General features: G+C 33.2%; 2 protein-coding genes across 2 annotated transcripts in view; both read right to left on the bottom strand.

Annotated features, from left to right (window-relative positions):
* The window catches only part of LOC142982905 (solute carrier family 2, facilitated glucose transporter member 8-like), an 81,639-nt gene extending 63,875 nt beyond the window's left edge, over positions 1–17,764 (bottom strand). The window contains exon 1 of the mRNA XM_076129627.1: positions 17,721–17,764. Coding sequence (XP_075985742.1) covers positions 17,721–17,728 — 8 coding nt within the window. The 5' untranslated portion in view covers positions 17,729–17,764. The remainder of the gene's footprint in view (positions 1–17,720) is intronic.
* Positions 17,765–21,432: 3,668 nt separating this feature from the next.
* On the bottom strand, positions 21,433–23,162 carry LOC142982944 (uncharacterized). Its single transcript, XM_076129695.1, has 3 exons — positions 23,022–23,162; positions 22,110–22,243; positions 21,433–21,693 (listed from the first exon to the last, which is right to left on the bottom strand). Exons 1-3 carry the CDS (start codon positions 23,089–23,091, stop codon positions 21,451–21,453), a joined length of 447 nt encoding a protein of 148 aa, XP_075985810.1. The 5' UTR covers positions 23,092–23,162; the 3' UTR covers positions 21,433–21,450.

The raw sequence follows: 23,162 nt of genomic DNA, 5'->3' as shown, positions 1-23,162 counted from the left end.
TTGAAACCTCCACCCCCACGAAAACGTTGTTCTCTTAACTCTATAGTAATCCTAGTCATAAAAACGTGAACTTCAAGTAATCTCTCCCTTCTTCCTAGGACGACATCTTTGTTCCGGTAATAAATCAGATTTTGCTTTAACGTTACATTTCGTAAAAACGTAACGAAATTTGTTTTCGGTGAAGTGAGAACTAAACCGAAATATCTATACCCAAAAATTCTGAAATTCCTCTTTCAGCATGTAAGGTTTCAGCAACTTATTGTCTGAACTATCTTATTGTCTAAATGAAATCTAAAAAAAATGGTGCTGAAAGAGGAACATGACGTTCCTCTTTCAGCACCAAAAAGTTTCTTTGGGAGTACCTACCAAAAAAACGTTTTATAATATTTCAAAAGAAAATGTTTTTCACGTCTTTTATAAAATAATACGTGCGTATAATATTATGGAATCATTATTTTAGATTCCATTACGATATGCGGAAGAAAGGAAGGGAGAACCGTTTACAGAACATTTCCAATATCACATTATTATAACGACTGAGAAAAATGCTTACGTATTTTTACCTTCAAAATTTTAATTTAATACAAGATTTTTTAATGCAAGAACATTTTTATTTTGGTTAATATACTTTTTTTCAGAATATTTTTGTTTACGACATCAAAATATAGTCTAATAAGGCTTTGATCCACTTTAAATTTACTCGACTTTTAACCAGTGTCACAGTTTGTAAATAATATTGTTAGATAACCTATTTGCTAGATAAATTGACATCAAAAGCAAACTGAAAAATATCCAAAAGTTATGAAACAAGACTTAATACTTTTGTTCATATTTTTTATTTGAAAGTGCTTTTGATTTTCTTAGCAATTAAAACTTTTTTCTGTATGAATTGTCGTGGAAGTTTTCACTGAGAACTGCGTTTAAACTATTAAAATTAATAACTATAACCTTTCGCGCTGCATTATTATGAAATTACGCAATCACGTTTTTTTTTTACCTCAGATTGTTTGACGTTTCTGCGCAGGGTTAGTTAGTAAATGGTTTAAGCCAGTTTTCGACATAATATAAGTAACTTTTAAAATGGTTTTATTAGATTAAAACTAATTCACGAGGAAAGAACAACCCCCGATTTCTGAGGTACATTTAGCGGTAGTTTATCTATTCAATAGCGTTTAAACGCATACAAGAAGACGCTATTGAATAGATAAACTACCGCTAAATGTACTCAGAAACCGGGCATAAGACCTGCAAAATATTCAAATATTTGCACTGGGACATATTATGATATATCTATTATCAAAAAAATACCACAGGTGTAGAACCGCGGATATAAACCAGTCTTATAATACAGTTCTTAAGTCATTATGTCCACTAATGTGAGTATGAACCCGGGACGTCTCATTTGCCAGTCTGTTGGTTTTCCCTCTTTTACCTTAAGTACACATAAGAGAATACTTTATTAGGGTCTAATAGGCAACATTTGTAATAGTTAGGGGATGAAATAACTGTTGGTCAGCTTTAGGCTCTAGTGGATTAAGAGATCAGGAGACAAGGCTTTCTTTAAAATATGGGTATTTTTGTTTCGACTATGCATCATTGATAGTAATCAGTTTTTGTTAAATACAACGCGGGCAAATACATTTTAAGTGCCTTTTCATCCCGGATATTGGGACTTTACTTGGACTAGTTCGACCGTTTTGATATAAAAACGTACATAAATATTACATATGTATAAACGTTACACAAATTATTATCAGACCCATGGGCCTATGTTTGACATTGAGTTCTTTATATTTCTATGATTTTCATCAAAATTAAATCAGTAATTTTGCCGTAGTAAACATACGTTTGCATTTATTACATAAGCATCGAGAAACACTGTAAAACGGTACCAATTAATTGATCGATTTAAATAATTGAACTTTAATTCAAAGATTTTAACTTCCTGCGCTTTGAAATGCATCCCGTCTTTCTCTATTTACACAGTCGAAACTAATGTCTTAAACCGAGGAACGGTTGAGTGATGAGTTTCAAACTTAAACGAAGTTTCCGTCGGAATTCAAACGTTCAAGGAAATTGAACGGTAATAAATGTTTGAACTCGGAATTAGGTTTTACAATGTAAATGGCGTATTGCTGGAAATACTGGAAAACAAATAATATATTTTTGAATAGCTTATGAACGTCGTTTCAGTATTAAAATAAGTATGTTATCAGTAAAATCGGTTAAGCCATTATATCATGGTATGGCCATATATTCATGGTAAAAATAAAGGAATCCACTTTCACAATTGTTATGGGTATATGGATTGTATTAATTATTAAGAAAATGCACGTTTCTCTCGAAGTCTCGAAACATTTAGGGTTACTGGCACAGGTAGGTAATTCACATATAGAGGAATTAACACCAACTTAGAGTTTACCTTGAAAACCTAGACGTTTCGGCGTAGATTGTAAATTTTGAAGCGTTCATTTTGTTCATAAAAGCTAACGTTATGAAAACTGGCAGATGTTAGTTTTACGGGATTATCCTTAATATTATTTATTACTAACCTATAAGTCCCTCCGCCACGTCTGTCGGTGCCAACTGTCAAAAACTACCGAACAGAATTTAGCAAAGTTTGAATGAACGGAATGATTCATGAGGAAGGTTGAGGAGAGTCATAATTAATTGAGGTATTACGTAATTGACTGGAATATGACGATGATTGTTTGAAATCATCTGAAATTATGATGCTGTGATAGAGCTTCAGTTACGCGTGGGAAATCGTCCCACGGCTCTATGAATAACTGCCTCAGTGGTGTGGGCTGCAGTGTATGAGTGGGCCGATCATGAGGTCTCGTGTTCTGTTCCCGGCAAAGACGAGGCTCTTAGGCATTGCTACAAAAATATTGTGAGACTGGTCACATGCTCGGTATACGGCGATAGGCTCTCTATTACATGTTCAATGGCGAAATGCAAGTCAATTTAACATGCCTTTGCCTAAATTTTCAGGTATAACACGCGTGATATTATGTATGCACTCGTATGTATTAGAGATCTTTCTTCAAAAGAAACCCGTAGTTTGGTAACGTGTCCGATATAGAACAGTAATCTTGTAGCCTATTACACTTTTACTATCAAGTTAATGGCAACGCAACGTATTTCATACACCTCTGCCTACGAGTTCGATTATAACATTATAGTAACAACATAACGGCATGAATTACAAAGAAAAAAATATAAATAAATAAAGATACAACAATGAAACAACCGTTTATTTATATTCTTTCACAGTCCGAAGTTAATTCACTGTTTTTCAGTCAACACCTCAAGCGACTAAAACAAAAAGAACTAAAATAATAAAGCTTGTATTCTACACTTTCAATTGTAGTTGCAGCTCCTGAATACTAATTGTTAATTTTATAATTAGTAGTTAGTATGCGGAACTAATGTAGTTTCTTACCGAGGACGCTCACATAAGAATAACTATTTATTTTATACTAAGCGTAGAGTAAAGTTAATTGTATTTTCGTCCTTATTATAATCGATGGCTACCACAATAATGCAGAACTTTGTACGGATGAAAGTTTGTTACTCTGTCACACCAAATTACTGAATCAATATTGGCACATAGTTTATTACACGTTAAAATCAAGAGTACCCAAGGACATGATAAAGATAGTCTTTTGAATTATTAACCAGTCCTAATTGAAAAGATATCTTATTTCTTTTTTTTTTAAAGACAATTCCCGCACTAAGAATTGCTCTTGTGTCGCGGGGACTTTTACAAACATACAAACAACGGACACAGAGTACAACCAGACCCGAAACAATTATTTGTGGATCGCACAAATAATTGTCCCGTGTGGGAATCGAACCCACGACCTCCCGACGCAGTGATATTGGCGTGGCGACCTAAACCACTGCGCCACGGAGGCAGTCCGATATCTATATCGACGTAGCGTAAATCATCCCTCAGTAAGTACTTAAATCTACTTTTTATCCACAATTTCACACGAACGAAAGCCTAGCTTTTATAAAACGTCTTTGTCATTCCCCTGTGAAGACACGAATGCTTCTCTCGTAGAGTTTTCTATTATCTTAACGTCTTAGTGACACTTTCGTTCTATCTGCAAGTTTCAGCGCCTTGATCTTAGTTCCCGTGTGACACAATCGCGTGTCACAGACAGACGGAGACATTGTGCAGGTGTTAGGTGTAAGACAGGGGAAATACGACATTGTGAATTGTAGGATAAATTATAAAATGTGATTTTGTAAGTGCTATGTTGATATCTCGTTTTTAGATTAAAAGTTTAATATTTTTTTGACAAATTACTGTCTTACTGCAGGCCAAGGGTCTTCTCCCCTTTTTAAGGAGGGATTAGGCCTTTATATGAGGGATAAAATAGGTGTGAGATATTCAAACAAATAGTTGAAAATAATAAAAATACTGTAAATTCTTTTTTTTTGTAATTAGTTAAAATTACTATAACACCTTTAATACTCCTTTGTATCAGCATGGTATAAACGATCGAAGACATAAAGTTTTTCAAATTCTTAAACAAACATTAATTATAACTAAATAAACATTAAGTAGACATTTCACAAAAATAAAAGCACATACAAACTCAGTTTGCAAAACAAACACTCAACCAAAAAACGTAAATACCCCAACTCATATACCCTCACACAAAAACCCAAATACAACTAAACCGTTTGAGAAAAACCCGCGAAACTACCTCGCACATTGTAGAAAAATACATGAAACAAAATATAAAAGGGGAGAAATAAGGTTAGAATGAAAAACCACATTGTTTTAGACGTTGAAAGAGACACGGCACATGTTATTTGGTAAGTGAGCGCCTAAGGGTACGACTTTACAAACACGCCGTCAGACTAGGGTCCACATGTGTGTGGGTTTTTGTGGGAAGGTATTTTTGTTTCATTATTAATTAGCTTATGCCTGTCAGCGATCTATCTATCGTATGGTTAGTGGTCAACCTAGTGATAAAGTTGTTCAACTCGCCCGAAGAGCATTTGACACGGCTTAACAACTCTTATCGTACAGACGTTTTACGTGCATTCCGAAGCACGGAGACGCTCAGTTCATAAACCACTGTGCGGTCACCCATCTATAGAATGGCTGCGCCAACGGTTGCTTAACCCATCGATCGTTTACCGACCGGCGAGCGATAGTATTAATAAATGTTGGATAATTTTTACATTATTTGGGATAAAAGTAGCCCCGGTCACATTTGCCGTATAGTACCTATGCTGCTAGTCAATTACGATTGTGCAGAATGATCACAAATACAGCCACAGCAAAGTACCTTATTAAATTTTCAAACCTAAAACTAACCTATTTTACAATCAAACCTACTTTAAACCACAACAATTTAAAACACGTTTAAAACCAAACTACCTTTATAAAACAACGCAAAAACCGCATGTTATTTAAAGAATGCCACCGTTTGTCCGCGGCATGGCATCTCTACTCAAAAGCTTTTTACAAAGTATGCTTTGATAAAGTACCCTCCTTTGAGATGATACGAATTAGCTGATTGTAAAAAGATAATTTAAATTTTTAGCTTGTTTAGTTTTGAAAGTCGAATGTGTTAAAATTACAAAGTGAAACTTAAGACAAAATAGAAGTGTAAGAAAGTGTATTTATGAGAATTAGGGTCTTATTTTAATGTATTTCTTTTTTGTAGCTATACAAACTTGCATTATGGCATAATTAGTACATTTACGCATGCAAGAACTTCCACTGAAATTGTAACTGTTCCAATACAAAGTGTATAAAACGGGAAACTCGAAAAGCTATAACAAAGTGATAATAACAACTTTCCATAAAAAAATTTAAGCAAGCCGAAGATGGACACGGCTTAAAAAATGTCACCCTAATAACACCTACTTTTATTATTCTTAAATACGAACATTCAAACCCACTTAGTAGTCACCCATCTTAAATTCAACAACGCCAAATGTTGCTTAGCCTGCTGACCAACACAACTAGCTATGAGCGCCTTCAATCGCAATGACCCTCATTCCGTAGTCATTATTATAGTCCCAAAGGGACCATGTTAATGATATTCTTATGTATATGTATGTACTTATACAACATAATTAACGAAATGTATCACCGTGTTCAGGGAATTAGAACATGATATAGGTACGTATTGACTGTAACAAGAAGTCACGCATATTTTCCTATTTTCGGATTAGAAAAGGGAAAACATCAGCAAAAACAAAGATTATGGATGAGTAAATTTCTGACCAGTATGATATCAACGCATAGATATCCCTAACTTATGAAGTAAGATTGTAAGTAAGTCAATACTAGGAAAAAAAAATATTTGTCCTTTTCTAGTGTAAAATGCTACAATCGCATGGCAGTAGAAATTGGATTATGGCAAGTTAAGCTTGGCCAAACTTTGTCTAGGTTTGATTTCTTTTTAGTTATAAAAATGCAGGTCCATCAAGACTTGGCTACTTTTTACAAAATATTTTTGTGGGGATTTATATTATCAGCTAAGTATATCGCGGTATAAGAACCAGATGAACGTAACTACAAAAAAATCAAAAACCGTTTTTTTTTAGAAAACGTGTCACAATGTAGTCCTTTATGAAATGCCAAAACGACGTAACGCTATAATCAATATTTCACAAGTTCCAAAATAACGAAATAACATAAGAACCACTTTTGATTGAACCAGAAAAACGTATTATGAGTAGCGTTAATTTAGTTTTAATTATTTTGCTATCTGCTAGCGCTATAAGAACGTATGTGCAAAAACAATATTTTTAATCATAGAAAATTGTTAATTTCACAATATCTTAAGAACCATTTGAACGTAAAAGCTTATACGTCGTTTTGGGATTTACGACATTGTGTTTTGACGCTAAGTTCAAAGAGCCAAAACAACGTTTATCTAGTTACTTTTCATTGGCACAAACATTTTTATAAAACAAATAGCTTGAATGAATAACCAAAACAACGTAATACGATATAAATCAGTGTGGAAGTACTGTTTTCTTTGTTAAATATTGCTGTCTCACAACATACGTTAGTATAGCACCAAAAAGTTGATGTAAGGTCTAAGCAAGTTGAAACTTGTAGTGCGGGGAGTCCCCTAATTTGAAGTTTGGAGAATACCGTTTCGTTTTTTACTTTGTAGTTATAGCATTAAGTGAAAGTGATATTTAAATTCAATAAAATGAATAAAAACAATCGAAATTGGAAGATTTTAGCGTCCCTGGAACCGATAGAACCATCTCAGGATCTGAACAACGAAATTAATGAGATTTTCAATCAGGTGAGCCATCTTTCATATTATTATTATATTTGGATCTTTACTGTTTGGAGTTCGATTCCCAAGCAGACTTAAGTGTACCATACTAAATTCGAGCATGATGAACTGCAATAGGTTTGCCCTATACCTACTAATAGTAAATAATTTAATTTTAATTGTGCTATTGCTACGGGGTAAGGTGTAAGTAATGTATTATTATACTTTTTTAATATACTTCTTTTTTTTCAGGAACCAACGTTAACAATTTTAGAAAATGTAACACTATCTGATTTTGATGTACCTGAGCAGTCACCCGGCATACTGTTGTCAACTTTGGAAAATAATAATATATCGTTAGACTTAGTGGATTTATTAAATGAAGATTTACATTTATCCAAGCAATGATGGCGTGCCTGCACCAGATGAATGCATCTTATCATCAAGTGACTTTTCAACTTCGGAACTCAGAGACAATGTTCAAATTAATGATGTATTAACACAAAACGTTGCTCATTCACATACGACAGAAACTGTTGACATAAACATAGAACGTAATACTACTGATGTTGCTGGCATTGAATCGGTTATTCCTGGTCATCAAAATCGTAAACGCAAACGCAGAGGTCAAGCGGAACCAAATGAATGGAAGAAGAATGTGAGAAAAAATAAAAGACAAAAGGGTGAACCTTACTTCTCAAGTAAAGGTTTTCTAAATCCAGGCAAATCTTTGGGAGAATCGAAGTGTATGGGGATGTGCAGAGAAAAATGTACTGACAAATTTAGTGAAGAAGACAGATTAGAAATCTTTTCATCTTTTTGGAATATTGACAATATTGATCAGAAAAGGCAGTATATTGTAGGCTTGGTTAATAGAGTGCCTACGCAAACAAAAACACTGCTAATTTACAAGATTTGTGCAGACAAGGTATTATTCCAACGCAATATCACAGTTTTTATGAAGGATTTTCCGTTGGAACAACCGATGACGACGACGAAGATTATTGATATGTCTGTATGTTGATTTTTTTTTTTTAAATTTAATATTGTGTGTTTGCAAAAGTAAATAAAGATAATGTTACATTTGATTGATTAATTATTTATTTTAATTTATTTAGTCCATTCCTATCTAACACAAAATAAAACTTAGCTGCACAAACGACGCTTGTAAGTAAAATAAGAACAAAACCCGATACCAAATTAAGAGCCACACTAACGTATGTCAACCGGATTTCAAAAAAATATATGTTGTATCTTTGTAAGCATTTAGAAACAATTTTTTATTTTATTTTTTAATGCTCAAATAGTAGAAGAATATATCAATATATTTTTTTTCTCACCAACTATATACTATCTCTGTTAATGAGCTAGTAAAGTTTGAAGTGACAAATTTCCACAGTATTTTTGCTCTCCTGTAAAATTGACAAAATGTAGATACGTTCATCTGATTCTTATACCGCGATATAAACTCAAAGAAATCTATTTGTCACTAGTTAAATTAACAATAAGTTGTTCGATTCACTGAAACTTTGCGTTACTTATTTGTTAAAACTATTTTATAAGAAATATTATGGTGTTCATATAAGCTTTAACTAAACAATGCGCAACTTGAGGGAGATTTGATAAGAGAAGCATTTGGATCTTGATATCCAAGCCTTACATTAATACTGACTTGAACATACTCAGAAAAAGGTCAAAGATAAAGACTTTTGTATTTTGTATTCGTAGGTATAGTAGGTATTGTAATACATAGACCCTTAACAGCTTCCGATACGCCCTTAGCTCTTTGTACGCCCGCCAAAAGAGATGAAGTGTTTCTATTCCGGGTACGAACTGCACGCTTCAAGTACTAGGCTTGCAGACACGGTAGGCGTTGAGTTTGCTTTTACAGTGCGAACACGCAATTAATTTTATCAGTAGGTACGTTATACTTAAACGGTTAAGCCTCGTTTAAAAGTAATAAAGAAATAAATTAAGCACATGGATTTGGGTTCGATTCCCGAGTCAGGCAAAGCACTATGAGGTTTTACTTGAATACATATTTCTTTTATTCTCTCCGTTAGCACCATCCCCATAGTTCAAGGGATATCATTAAAAAAATAGCGAAATTGATTCAGCTGCTCTCGAGAATTACGCTTATAGCAGCACATTTAACTATTCATTTTTGTATTATAGATGTCTCAATCTATTTGCCTACCGTGTTTCTACCCTGCCTTCTAACTCGGGAACGAGATGACAGCCAGACACGATATCAATTCCTGCTTAATGTTCTAGTTCGTAATGTTTTATTATTTAACACTATAAAAGTAAATACGCCGTGAAGAAAATTGTTGTTTTCTATCATTATATTTGATGTTACATATTGTGGTTTTTGCTTAGACTGTAGTGGCATTTGATTTAAAGTTTGCTTTTTCTTGCAAACTATATGCAGTAAAATGTCTACTATGGTCTCAAATAAATATGAAGTGATCGAATTATATTATGTACTAATATAATTCACTGCTTGCTCCCCAAGCGAATATGACGTGATAATACGTTTCTCCGAGCCCTATTTGTCCATCATCAAAAGTAGAACAAAAAACATCTTAATTTTATCTTTGTAAAACAAAAACGTCTATAAAAATTACGTTACCAAAATTAGGTCAGCAAATAGTTTGTTGCAAATTGTTAGCCAAGTGTGGTTGGGGGCTAAAAGCCTTTCAGTTCCATTTAACGAGATAGTGTGAAGTCACGAATTCAATTCCTAGTTGATTTTCTTTTACACGTTCGATTTCATTCAATCACTTTGTAACATTTAGTTTCTGATAAAATACATATAAATAACAATTTGGGTAGTTTTTCACAGAGGAAGGGATGTCTGTGCTACTTTTTAACCGACTTCAAAAGAAGGAGAAGATTATCAATTCGTCTGATTTTTTTTATCAGGTTGCCGCATCGATCAATGAAATAATGAAATTATGGTTAATTCAGTCAATTAGAGACTTATTTTATATATGTTTGTCAGTCAATTAAAGACTTATTATGTGTGTTTGTATGTTTGATCAATATGATCTCCAAAATAACTGAACTGATGCGTTTGACTCATAGCAGAGGTAGTAAGCAAGATAAAGAAAACCCGAAAACTTTAAATATTTTTTATCCCTGAAAAAATAAGTCGGACGTTTTCTTTCAGACGAATTCGCATGAATGTACTAGATTTTTTACAAAAAGGTACTAGGCTATAATAAGTATATGGTATGTATTTCAGTTTTCTTACAATATAAATAATGTTCTATGATATTCTGGGAAGCCTGGGAACGGTGGTCGGAGAGACACCTGGCGTATTGATCGTGAACTAGAAATAGGCTCAAGACATGTTTGTTTAAGAACTGAGTGGTTAACAACTGCCTATTATGTTATGCTAACCTGGTAATTGAAAAAGAAATATATGGTTGCGTCAGCATAAAAACCTACGGTAGCAGGATTTTTGATGATGGCCGTATAATTAAAAAAGGAAAAAAAAAACAACATTTGCGTTTGGGAAATTGTACATAAGTAAATCACAATGAGAAATATTGGATCTTTGAAACCGATTGCCGCTCCTCTCAAATAGCTATTAAGGTAACATCTATCTAATAAACGATCAAAATACTCCTATTGGTCAAATACGATCAGGAACTTTAAATCATTCCTCTACTATCAGGAAATTGACCTTTACAAAGCTATCAAAGTGCAAAGTTTACCTATCTGTGTATAAATGTCAACTGCAAGCGTAGGTAAATTGTGTTACAAGCCAACAAAGTTAGGACGCTTGTTTGCATAGAACACTAGTTGGACCGTACACATCCTGCAATATTATGCGTTCCTGGTACCAGTATTGTGATTCATTGTGCTATTTTGGGGAAATTCTAGCGAAAATTCTGGTATTTCATTTGAAAGGCTTTGTTTTCAATAGTGAAAATGCCATTATTTGCATGTGCTTTTTGTGCCTAAACCCGATTGTATTTGTCTGAACGTTTTTAAAGATAAACAGACTATTGAACCAATTACTGGGTTAACGAAAAATGATTAAACTTGTACTTTAAAAAAGTTCATGTAAAATGCTCAGGCTATGTAATTTGCTTTCGTAAATAATGTTGAAATTGTAATTCTTACAGACTGAAAAAAAATATTAGGCACTCATTTCAATCCAACGAAAACACGAAATTGTGACGTCGCTACATCATATATGTATATTCAAATGTGTTTTTGACATTTCATAAAGATTTAACTAGTAGTTAAGTTCCTTATTAAGATGACATTTATCAAAATAACTGGTACTAAATCCTGAGATGCAAGAGTGTGAGGCATAGTGCTCTCCAAGACACGAAACTGTAAGCCCATACTCGAAGCAAATCATACAAATTTCTTGACAGAAAAATTGACGACTAATAGTCCAGTCATTATAGTAAGTTCACCCCGGAATTCGAGATACCCAGCTGTTAGTCTGTAAATACTTGTATATTGACACCCTTAAAGTTGTCTCAAAACCTACATATGGTAGGGTGTACGCAACTATAAAATTTCAAGGTCAAACGACACAAAAACTGTTTTTTTGCGCTTTTTTTGTAAATATCTCATTTCCTATGGAATTTTTGCTATTTGTATTCATTATCAATATTGTACAGTATAAAATTCTCTACAAATTTTGTTAGAATTTTTTTTTATTACGGTGAACCGTTTTCGAGATAGAGGGGGAGAGCGCGCGGTCACAGGATCATTTCAGGTCAACCGGTGCCTCCGGTCGAAAATGGCCCAAATATAGTTGATGAACTATCGATAAATCAATGATTATAAATATTTGCCAATTTCTATTAACTATTATATTGTATTTTATCATTTTCTTCATATATTAAATCTTTATCTATTCAATAATACTGATAACCGTTTCCTAAAATTAAAAATTAATTAAAAATCTAACAAAATTTGTAGAGAATTTTATACTGTACAATATTGATAATGAATACAAATAGCAAAAATTAATGAGATATTTACAAAAAAAGCGCAAAAAAACGGTTTTTGTGTCGTTTGACCTTGAAATTTTATAGTTGCGTACACCCTACCATATGTAGGTTTTGAGACAACTTTTAGGGTGTCAATATACAAGTATTTACAGACTTACAGCTGGGTATCTCGAATTCCGAGATTCTTACCTAATTTTAGCTTAAATCACTGGACTATAATTGTTAGAACTGTAGCTCGATTCTTTACTACTATGGACTACCAACAACTGGCTAGCTATCGAGAAATTTTACACGACAATCTGTTTACCGGGCTCCGTAAGAATTATTTTGAAGTACATTTTAAATGTCAAACTCTCGATACTCGACAATACAGACTATATAGATTGCGCTACCAATCCCGGGATTTGGTTCCGAATCTTCGGCGTGGCAGTATCCTACAACTACCGATACAAAAACATTCTTATCTATGAAATATCGTCCTCTAAAAAAACGAAAAATGCTCACCAATTCAGAAAAAATACACAACCTTTTTCATTATTTCGTATTTTCGTTTCATATGTTTCAGAAAAAATACAGGCAGATATTTTAGATATATTTCAGTTGGGATACGAACAATGGATTGTTCGGTAACAGTGTACGGTAATGGCTGGCTCGTGTTGCCGTGTTGTGTGTGTAAAACTGACGTGTTTCTACCAACTACTATTTATTATGTGGTATCAAAATATATCTATATCAATGTAACAAATTGAACAGCTTTTTGTTTGTTTTGTATGTGAAATGCCATGCAATTTAATTATATCGGAGTTTGATTTCCGAATATGGCAAATAGGGTTTTTGTTAATGTTCACAGTCCTTAGTAGTGCTATAATGTCCTGAGTTAAACATCTATTCTTTTAGGATTCTAAAATCAAGCCTTGGTAAAAAAAAAATTTCAATCGGAATTATTCCTTGCCTGACTGTCACTGCGAAATGGCGGACCCGATTACTAAACTAACCGCTTATAAGTCTTCTGTACATATTATTACATATTCTCGTGCTTTATAGGGTACGTAAAGTATGGACAATAGTCTTGGGTCACGAAGTTCCGGTTTGGGTAAAGTACCTACTATAGTTTATTTGTATTAGAATATTAAAATTTCTGAATAAAAGCCCGGAATTTGGTAACGTGTCTGATATATGGCAATAGACTCACTCCCTATTACATGGGACTAACATTGTTAGTAACGTAACGTGGGTGTATGTTATACACCTCTGCTTACACCATCCGGTTATAATAGGCATTATATAATGTAAGTAATGTGCTAAATACCGTTTAGTTAAATTACATAAACATAAAGACAAACTATAAAAGTAAGCATTCGGAAAGATGATAGTTAAATAAAATAGTTTATTGTAAAATTATATAATCCCGCAAAAAGCAAAAAACTAATTAAAAATACATTTTAATTTCCACACGAAAAATTTTTTGCCTTCATCCTTAGGCTTTAATATAATTATCAATTGAGCTGACTCATTTACCCGAGACCCTAAAAAGGGTGTAACAGTCACAAATACCGTATATTAACCCATGGGTAGGGATTAAGGGCTTAGGACGGTTAACGAGGACCTTGATACCTTGATTGAGCTGATTATATTGTTTAATGAGGTTAAGTGTCGGTTGATAGGGTCAGCTTTGCGATGGGCTGGCAAGAGTTTTTGAGAGAATTTTGTTTTTGTTTGGTTACTACTTTGGTATATAATGTTTTAAAGGCTTCTTTTTCGATTAAAATATGGTTTGAAAGACAATAATATTCAGAATAGTGTATTAGTCATTTTAGCTTGGTCGGTTCAATTCCAATATCAGATAAATTAAGAATAATTATAGAACTTCTAAATAAATTAGTTTATTGTAATGTCAAAGGGAAAGTCAATTTGTTTTTCACAGCTAGAAAACACTGGACTAATTTTGATGTAATACATATATTACATAAGTTCATCTTAAATTTAATTATCTCTATTCTTGTTATGCTAACTAACAACTACTATTTTACTAAAAAAACGCTAACTAAAATTTAAAAGAAAAAATCGGTCCAGTTAGTTTGGAATATTTGCAACACAGTTTAATATTTCCACATTTTACTCCAAAATTTTAGACAGTCATATAATTTAATTTACTTTTAACTTCCTTGAGATTAACCACAGCAGAACATTCTCGGAGTTTATAGATCTGAGTAAATACGAGATAAGCTTACATATTAATAAAAGTAATTTAACTTATACATAGGGAACTCTTCTACTGTATGTATGTATGTTTACATAAAACTTTGATTTTAATTTGTCTTCATGTTTGTGAATGTAAATCGTTGGTATTTAGTATTTAGGGCCGTTTTCACGACTTACAGTTAAGTTTCGGATACCGTATTCAATTGATAAATGACAACAAAATAATATCCTACTAATATTATAAATGCGAAAGTTTGTGAGAATGTATGTATGTATGGATGACGTCTGTTGCTCTTTCACGCAAATACTGCAGAACCGATTACCATGAAATTTAGTATATAGGTAGCTGAAGACCCCGAATAACACATAGATTTTTATCCCGGAGTTCCCGAGGGATCGGGATTTCACGGGAAGGGTTTCCACGAGGACGAAGTCGCGGGCGGCCTCTAGTATAAAACTAATTGACAAAATTCAATTATCGCCGCTAAGCCAACCGATATTTATTTTGAAGTGGTTAAACCACGGCATGTTGATTTACGTACCCTATAAAGCACTAGAACAAAAATGAAAGAGGTGATTTATTTATACGTAGAGAAAAAGATATAAACTAACAAAAATTCATAGATTTTTTTCAGAATCAACTGCTTTCTTTGCTTTTTTTAGTTAGTCTTCCGGTCCATGCGGCGTTTCCTGCCTTTTTCATATTTTCACTGCGCTGTGTTAATAAAATGGATTAAATTTTTTTCAGAGTCTTTACTCACAAAAATCATACTTAGTAATAATTTTAAACTTTCGCGTTGGATGTTTATTATTTAATAGGATAAAATAGAAAGGCATCTTTGCGTGTTCGCGGTTATTCCCGTATTTTATTATATAAAAATTTATCACTACTTAATATTATAAATACGAAAGTGACTCTGTCTGTCTGTCTGTTACGCGTGCACGTCTAAACTACTGAATCGATTTTAATGAAATTTGGTAACCAGATAGAGCCGACATTGAGAAAGAACAAGAGCTTTTTTTATGGACAAAAAGGGTTTGACGAGGGGATGAAGTTTATTGTGGAAATGTCACATGTCAGTAAACCACGCGAACAAAATCGCTGGCAAAAGCTAGTAATTTTATATAATATCTTGACATTGCTTTACATAGATTTAGTCCTTGAAAACATCTTAAGACGAGACATTTCGTAAATTTATCTAATTTAACCGGAGCTATTTAGTACTTAGTCTAAAAGCCTGTACGTACTGTAAGTACTTAATCTATACTAATATTATAAAGCTGAAGAGTTTGTTTGTTTGTTTGTTTGTTTGAACGCGCTAATCTCAGGATCTACTGGTCCGATTAAAAAAATTCTTTCAGTGTTAGATAGCCCATTTATCGAGGAAGGTTATAGGCTATATAACATCACGCTAAAGCCATTAGGAGCGGAGTAGCAACGAAAAATGTTACAAAAACGGGGAAAATTATGATTCTCTTATGTGACGCAAGCAAAGTTGCGCGGGTCAGCTAGTAAAATATATATTCAATTATTCATATATAACGTTAAGATAGAGATGAGAACGAACTAATTCATTCAGAGGTCAGACTGAGTGCGTGTTGATAATAACAATATGTAGGATTAGAATATGAGCTTACGTTTGTATTCTTACATACGTCTTAACGAACAAAATCCAAGTTATACACTGATAAAATAAATGGAGAAGTAGAACTTTGTAAGCAATTGACACAAAGTATTTAAAATATTGATTGGAAAATTGGATAGTTATTGTTTTTTCTATTTCAATTGTCATTCAGTGGGGGAAAAATAGGGGAGTGACTAATAATAGAAATATTTTGTTCCAATACATGAAATATAAAAAATAGATGTTGGCCGATTCTCAGACCTACTCAATATGCTCACAAAATCATGAGAATCTGTCAAGCCGTTTGAGAGGAGTACGGTAACTAACATCGTGACATGGAAATTAAATATATAAGATATATATTATATTCCTTCAAAACTGTTTAAAAAACATAACTTTAGGCCAGATAAGTTACTAATCCGCAAGTAACCGCAGAGTCAGTGGTATCTCTAGTTTTACATCCTCAATCATAGTGATAGCCGAATAGTTACATTACGTAGACACAGTTCATTATTATTTTCCAAACGCACGCGAATAATTTTTTGGGTGAAAAAAAAACAATAATCTGTCTTAATTATCAACTGGGACGTACCTATTTGTCTGTTCTTCAAGCATGGAGATGAAGCTAGTGAAATACCAATAAGCGGCTATTTATGAAACCAAAGGATTCTTTCTTCACTGCTCTATCACTGACTAATGAGTGTAGCTGGGAAGAAACTATGAGTACTCAATTTATCGTATTAATATTACAAATTTTATAGCCTGAATTACCTATCATAATAATATATATAGGTTCTTTTAACCCGAGAAATCTTTCATGCGGACAAAATTGCAGACAAAAGCTAGTTTTAACTACGTCTTCAAAATAGTGTTAGTGCGTGAGTTAAATCTAAAGGCTTTGAATTTTGAAAATCCTTCAATATTATTAGCAATAAAATGCCTTTTATGTTTGCAAACGTAATTATTTGAAGAAGAAAATTGAAAATTTCATCCCCATTTCATCCCTTCAAGGCATGATTTTCCTTATTAACTGTCTTACAAAGGTTTTAAAAACCACCTTTGGGAGATAGCGTGGGTTTTATTTCAATTAATTTCTCCTTTTATACGTTTAATTAAAATACCTAAGATCTTAATGTATTCAGAAGATTGAAACAATTTGTCACTCCGAGAATATATTGGTATACATAAATATGTATGTAGCCGTATATAATTGAGACACGTGTAAGATTTGTATTATATATGGGTCGTTAGTAGAATTATACTTATTTGAGAACATTATTCTATAGAATAGATAATTTAAAAATGTTCATGTTCAAAAGAAATTCAGTATGACACGTTTCAGTCAAATATTTTTTCAAATAAAATGTAGTCCGTATTTTTCCCTGAAAAGGTCATTTTTATACAAAAAGATAGATAAAAAGACAGACGCACATCAAAGTAAATGAAGATTCATCACACGAAATACATAATCACTAGGAACGCAGACGAGAGTAGAAGCACAATTCATCTTAACGTTTTAATAAGACATTCACTACACTTGTGTTAAGTTAAAACCACTTTCAATTACTGTGCGCCTGGTACCTTATAATCGATGTGCTGTGTAAATAGTGAGGTGTTTGTTTGGATAAATAGTGATGTACCTGTGCATGTCCCGCGCTCCGGGATGTAGTGACGCGTGCGTGCGAGCGCACAGTCCGGACTATACTGTCGCCTGTTGGTTGGTTAGGGTGGTTAAGAATTACATAGAGCTGTTTATACCTTGTATGTGTTTATTAACGTGGTAATAATGAGGAAGAGGTTTTTTATTGTTTATACAATCAGCTTTTCTGTCTGCTTTCTTCGCTTTTGCAGGTGTTATTAAGCTATTAAAAGCATTATTTAATATAAGAATAGGTTTTCTTTAAGGTGGCAGTTTGTCTACTTCAAAATTGTTTAAGTTAAACAATATAATTAAGTATGTGTTAATTATGGGAAACAGACAGTGTGTTATCTTAAGAAAAACAAAATAAATAAGTATTTACACGTGAAAAGGAACATAAGATAAAAAATAATATACATGATTTTGAAATTACCTTGTTTTGAATTAGTAGGTACAATAGCACAATTTCAAACTGTAAAAACATCTGAAATGCTATAATAACAAACAAACTGAAAATACACAAAAAAATGTTCTTCTAATCCTATTTCAGGTCAACATATTTGGATATCTGTATATTTGTATTAATCTAACTGAAAGAAACAAGCGTAACTTTGCTATTGTTTATACAAACATACATATTTTAGTAAGTACCCACTAATCATGAAAGCAAGGGTAAATGTATAAGTACTATCAGCTCTATATAATTGTAGACAAGTTCCAACGTGAGCGGTGGGCGGCGAGATCGGCTCGCGCCGCCCGCCCAGCAACAGTTTGTATGGGGATACCAGCCTTAACATGTATTAAATACTACATTAATTTTAATTTTAACAGATTTAAGCACATAATATTCCTCATATTAATAAAAAAATATTATAATCTTTCAAAATTAATTTTCGTGAAAGCCAAATTTTTGCTTATACGTAAAACAACATTTAGGTAAAATTATGGCTTTTTCCCATAGAAGTAGGCGAAGACCAGAGAAAAAAAAACTAATTACATTATGTTTGAATAACCCTTTCGTTACTGATTTTTTCGTGCCCGGATTGATTGTTAAGCAATAAATTAAGGATAAGACAAGCACTATCACTACCTCTGTGGGAGTTCGAATTCCAGGCAATTAGATATTGACTGTCATCACTTCAATTCTTGTATTCTAAAGAGTTTTAAAGCCCTTAAAACCCTATTACAATAAAAATCTTTATTACTTGATCAAATATTCCCTAAAACACAGAAATAATATAATAGACATTATTTAAAAGATCGTCAATGTCACTATAAGGATACAATCTTTAGAAATCTTCCCACATTCCAAGTAAACATTTTTCAACAAGCAACACTAAAAACCTACCGTAAAAGCTTCTATTATCCAACCAATGGAAATTGTCACTCGCACTTTCAACTTTATCACCTAGATCGGTTCGTCCCATCTTAGTCGCGTAATATTGAACGCTGGACCGGGAAAAATTCACTTAAAAATAACACAAGCGAAAACGTACCTTAGAAACAAACAAATAGAGTATAATTTCGCAGTGTTTGTTGTCAAACTTTAGGAGCTGGACGGGCAAAAATTCACTTAACATTGATTCAAGGGATAATGTGATTTATGTCTCAAATAATAGAGTTTATTTTTGTTTTATAATGTATGAGTGACCCATATGGTCTGATGGGTTGTTTTTGAAAGTCGTTTGATTGACGTTGTCGATTCCATTTCTTTTTTTTTCATTTTATGTCACAGCCAGTTAGTTGGCTTACAGTTTTGTTTTTATTAAATTGTAATATTGATATATTTTTTTCATAATTTTACTATTAAGACACGTATTTTTTTTCTTCATTAAAGACCAATATAATGACTTACCCAAAAAAACATTAAAATTATAGAGTGGGGGCTAGTGACGTCACGGTGTTGTACATTTTGTACTCTAACGTGACGTCATGTGACTTTTCAACTCAATATATTGTGGTAATAATTTGATTATGCACAAAAATGACAAATACATGTGTAATTAATTTCACGATCTACTAGATGGAGTAAATAACCAAAATTAGTTGTCATTCCTATTCTCCTGATATAAAAGACCCGCCGTCGTCAAATCGTCGACATTTGTCGGCGAGTCGGCGGAATTCGTCCCTCAAAAGATTTTACCACTTACTAATTTCGTTAAAAGTGTGGGATGTACGTAGGTTTGTATTTAGTAGAATAAAAATAATTTGGAGAAAAACCTTATTTAGTTTTACATAAAAGGAAAAGTGATCACCCTGTTGGGAGTCCGATGTCTTGCTGGGAACAGCATCCACTATACATAATAATATGTATGTATACATAAACATCAAGCATATATAACAATATACATTATAGGCACTTCTAAAATTGAACAGACTAAGTTATTTACAAATTTTAAAATCAAGTCTGGCAATTTTTCTTTTGGAGTCGGCTCCCTGATTACAATGACCTTTCATCTTGGAAGAAAGAACACAATTTGCCGTGGAAAGTATTAACTAATTCTCTAAGATTAAAATATGTGCATGTTCTTTTGATATTTGGAAACTTCTGCCTTAATTTTTCTTTCAAAGATTACAAAAAGCCTATCAGAGGAAACCAATCTTTGTTTCTTAGATTTTTAACAAGTTATAAGATATTTTGTTCAAAACAATTACTACGGTTCAACTTATGTTGTTACTATGAAACTTCCCTAATATCCACAAACTATACTTCGAAACATTACATTTTATCTGTGGGTCGAAACATATTTGACTAACTTTAATGGGATAACATTCTAAGACAAATAACTTTGGAATTTAATTACTACCTAAGTCCCAGTTAACTTTGTCTCTCTGAATATAGCAACAAGCTGCGACGCAAAAGAGAAAAAAAAAATACGAAATAGGTAGGCAAGGGTGACGGAACGGAAAGAAGTCGTTGTTGTTACGTTTAGTGGTTTAGAAAACGTTATCGGTAATGTGATCCGGGATTCGATTCCCCGGTTGTAATATAATAATGGTATGTTAGAATAGTAACGGTTTAACTTATTTGGCTGAATAGTTTATAACCTGGGCACATTTTGCGTTTCTTCCAACGCAGATAAAGCCACAGGCAAAAGTAAGTATAAAAAAATCTGTATTTGTGTTACCAGGAAAACAACAACCATGAAAGGTATTCAAATTCTCGCCCCCTAAGCAGTAATCAGCGATCTTTACAGCTGTTATAAAATGACCAAAACACGTTGTCATGTTTATTGTTCGACCTTACATACAAAAGTACCAGGGAGTAATAGGCTATCGGGAGTTGTTTACAAACAGCTCGAATAACGCTCATAAAACTAATTGACGCGCGCTCCCCGGGGTCGCGTTCCTTCACAAACTTCCTGACGCCTTGCGTTTATGTTATCCTATTACATTGGATCCTAGTTAGTAAGCTTTGTGTTTTAGAAAGCTTCTTCTTCTTACTTTGTTCGCGATGTAATTTCCTGTATCATCACGTTAGTTATCCCAGAAGATCTCTTGCAAAAAGTATTAAAATTGAAGTTTCTCGACCTTAGTTTCGTATAAGAAAAGCCCTGTTCTAATAAAACCATGTATTTTACCGGTCAACTGAGAATTTTTCAAAGTTAAGAATGAGTGAAATCAGTTTATTGTGTATTTCTGGGCAAAAAGAAAATTATATTTTAAAAATTAGTAAGGGATTGAGAAGAAAGTAATAAAACTCTACATACCATTACAAAAATAATCCTTCATTAATTTGTAACAAAAAAACAAGTTACCAGGAGAGCAGTAAAGCTAAGGAGTTTTAACGTTAAATCTGCTAGCATATAGGAACAGTTGCTATGACCACAGCAGACATGGCAGACCAGCCATTCTAGACCTCTTTCTTCAGTCAAATGTACCAGGATAGCATCAGCGTTAAGGAGTATGTAGTCTTGGATCTTCTTCCATACGTAGTATAGGAAAAGTTCTAACAAGATTATGCAGAGTGGAATCTGAAAGGAATTTTGATTTTTTAATGTCTTTTGATATGGCAATCTAATTAAACTAAAAATCATTTTCTAGGGATAAGTTGTGTGGCTATTCGACCCATGTAAATGTTACTTTACAATCGTAACCGTCTATCTATTACATTTTCACAGCTAATCTATAAAACGGATTTGATTAAATTTTACATGTAAATAGTTGAAGACTCGGGGTTAAACCTATAATAATATAACCAACCTCCAAAATAGGGATGAAAGTGTATATGCGAGAAAAATCACTTAGGTCTACTGGTATAAAACAGCGCGTTTGTTTTTCCAAGTATGGATAATATTTTTGTATATCCAAGTATCGCCATTTCCAGATATTCAAAAACCTGATGGATAAACACGGTTACGGAATCGATGAAATTATGTAGTCTTATTACCTCTATAAAAAAACATAGAGTAGTAGATTTCCTCCTGAGTCCTCTAGGTATCAACTCAAATTGTCCTAGTATCAGACATAGGCTCAACAGATACACTAGATTTGCCGTCAGGTACTTATTATTTAGTATACTAGCTGAAACAATGAAAAATAGAAGTCTTTAATAATAGTAGTTTTTAGTCAAAATAGAAGTTTTTAACAATATTTACGAAGTTGAGTATCTCTCGTTTAAAATTTCAGATGTGTAATTTGATTGTGCAGATAATTGTGCAAAGGTGATGGTAAATTATGGTTTCAATTAGGTTTTTTTGTGAATAAGCTATAATAAGACTCCAATAATATATTATTTATCTTGAATTGTCGACTCCTAGGGGTTTATGAGCAATTTTTTCAACATTTGTATATCAGGTTAGGGCTACTAACAAAAAATGTTATTGCCCTATATCTTAATGCCCAAAGTTCAGAAACGCTCGGCCCAAATACCGTTATATAATTTATGAAATATCCACGCTAAAGGTAGCAAAACGCACTGATCATTTACCCATCGAAAGGAACTTAAAAGACTGGCAAAAAAGGATGTTTATGAAAAGTACGGCATGCTATGAATCATATTGATTATGATGATGACTTTTCTTTCTTTTTTAAGACAACTTCCGCACTAAGAATTGCTCTTGTGTCGCGGGGAACTTTACAAACATACAAACAACGGACACAAAGCCACAACCAGACCCGAAACAATTATTTATGGGTCGCACAAATAATTGCTCCGTGTGGGAATCGAGCCCACGACCTCCTGACGCAGTGGTGTTGGCGTGGTGACCTAAACCACTGCGCCACGGAGGCAGTCGACGATTGACGATTGATGATGATTATGGGTAATTGGCTATAAGTACATAAGCGTTGTTCTACTAACAATCAAATAATATGTGTACTTCATTGATGAGCAAAGAGTAAGCAAGCACGAGCGTCACCGTGCGGGTCATAACATTATTATCACTAGGTATATTAGTATATTCATTACAAAATTATATTATTAGCACACTACGATATACGG

Source organism: Anticarsia gemmatalis, chromosome 22, assembly GCF_050436995.1.
Source record: "Anticarsia gemmatalis isolate Benzon Research Colony breed Stoneville strain chromosome 22, ilAntGemm2 primary, whole genome shotgun sequence".
In the NCBI taxonomy this organism is placed as follows: Eukaryota; Metazoa; Arthropoda; class Insecta; order Lepidoptera; family Erebidae; genus Anticarsia; species Anticarsia gemmatalis.
The sequence above is the reverse complement of the archived record's forward strand: the minus strand, read 5'-3'. Positions and strand labels throughout refer to the sequence as shown.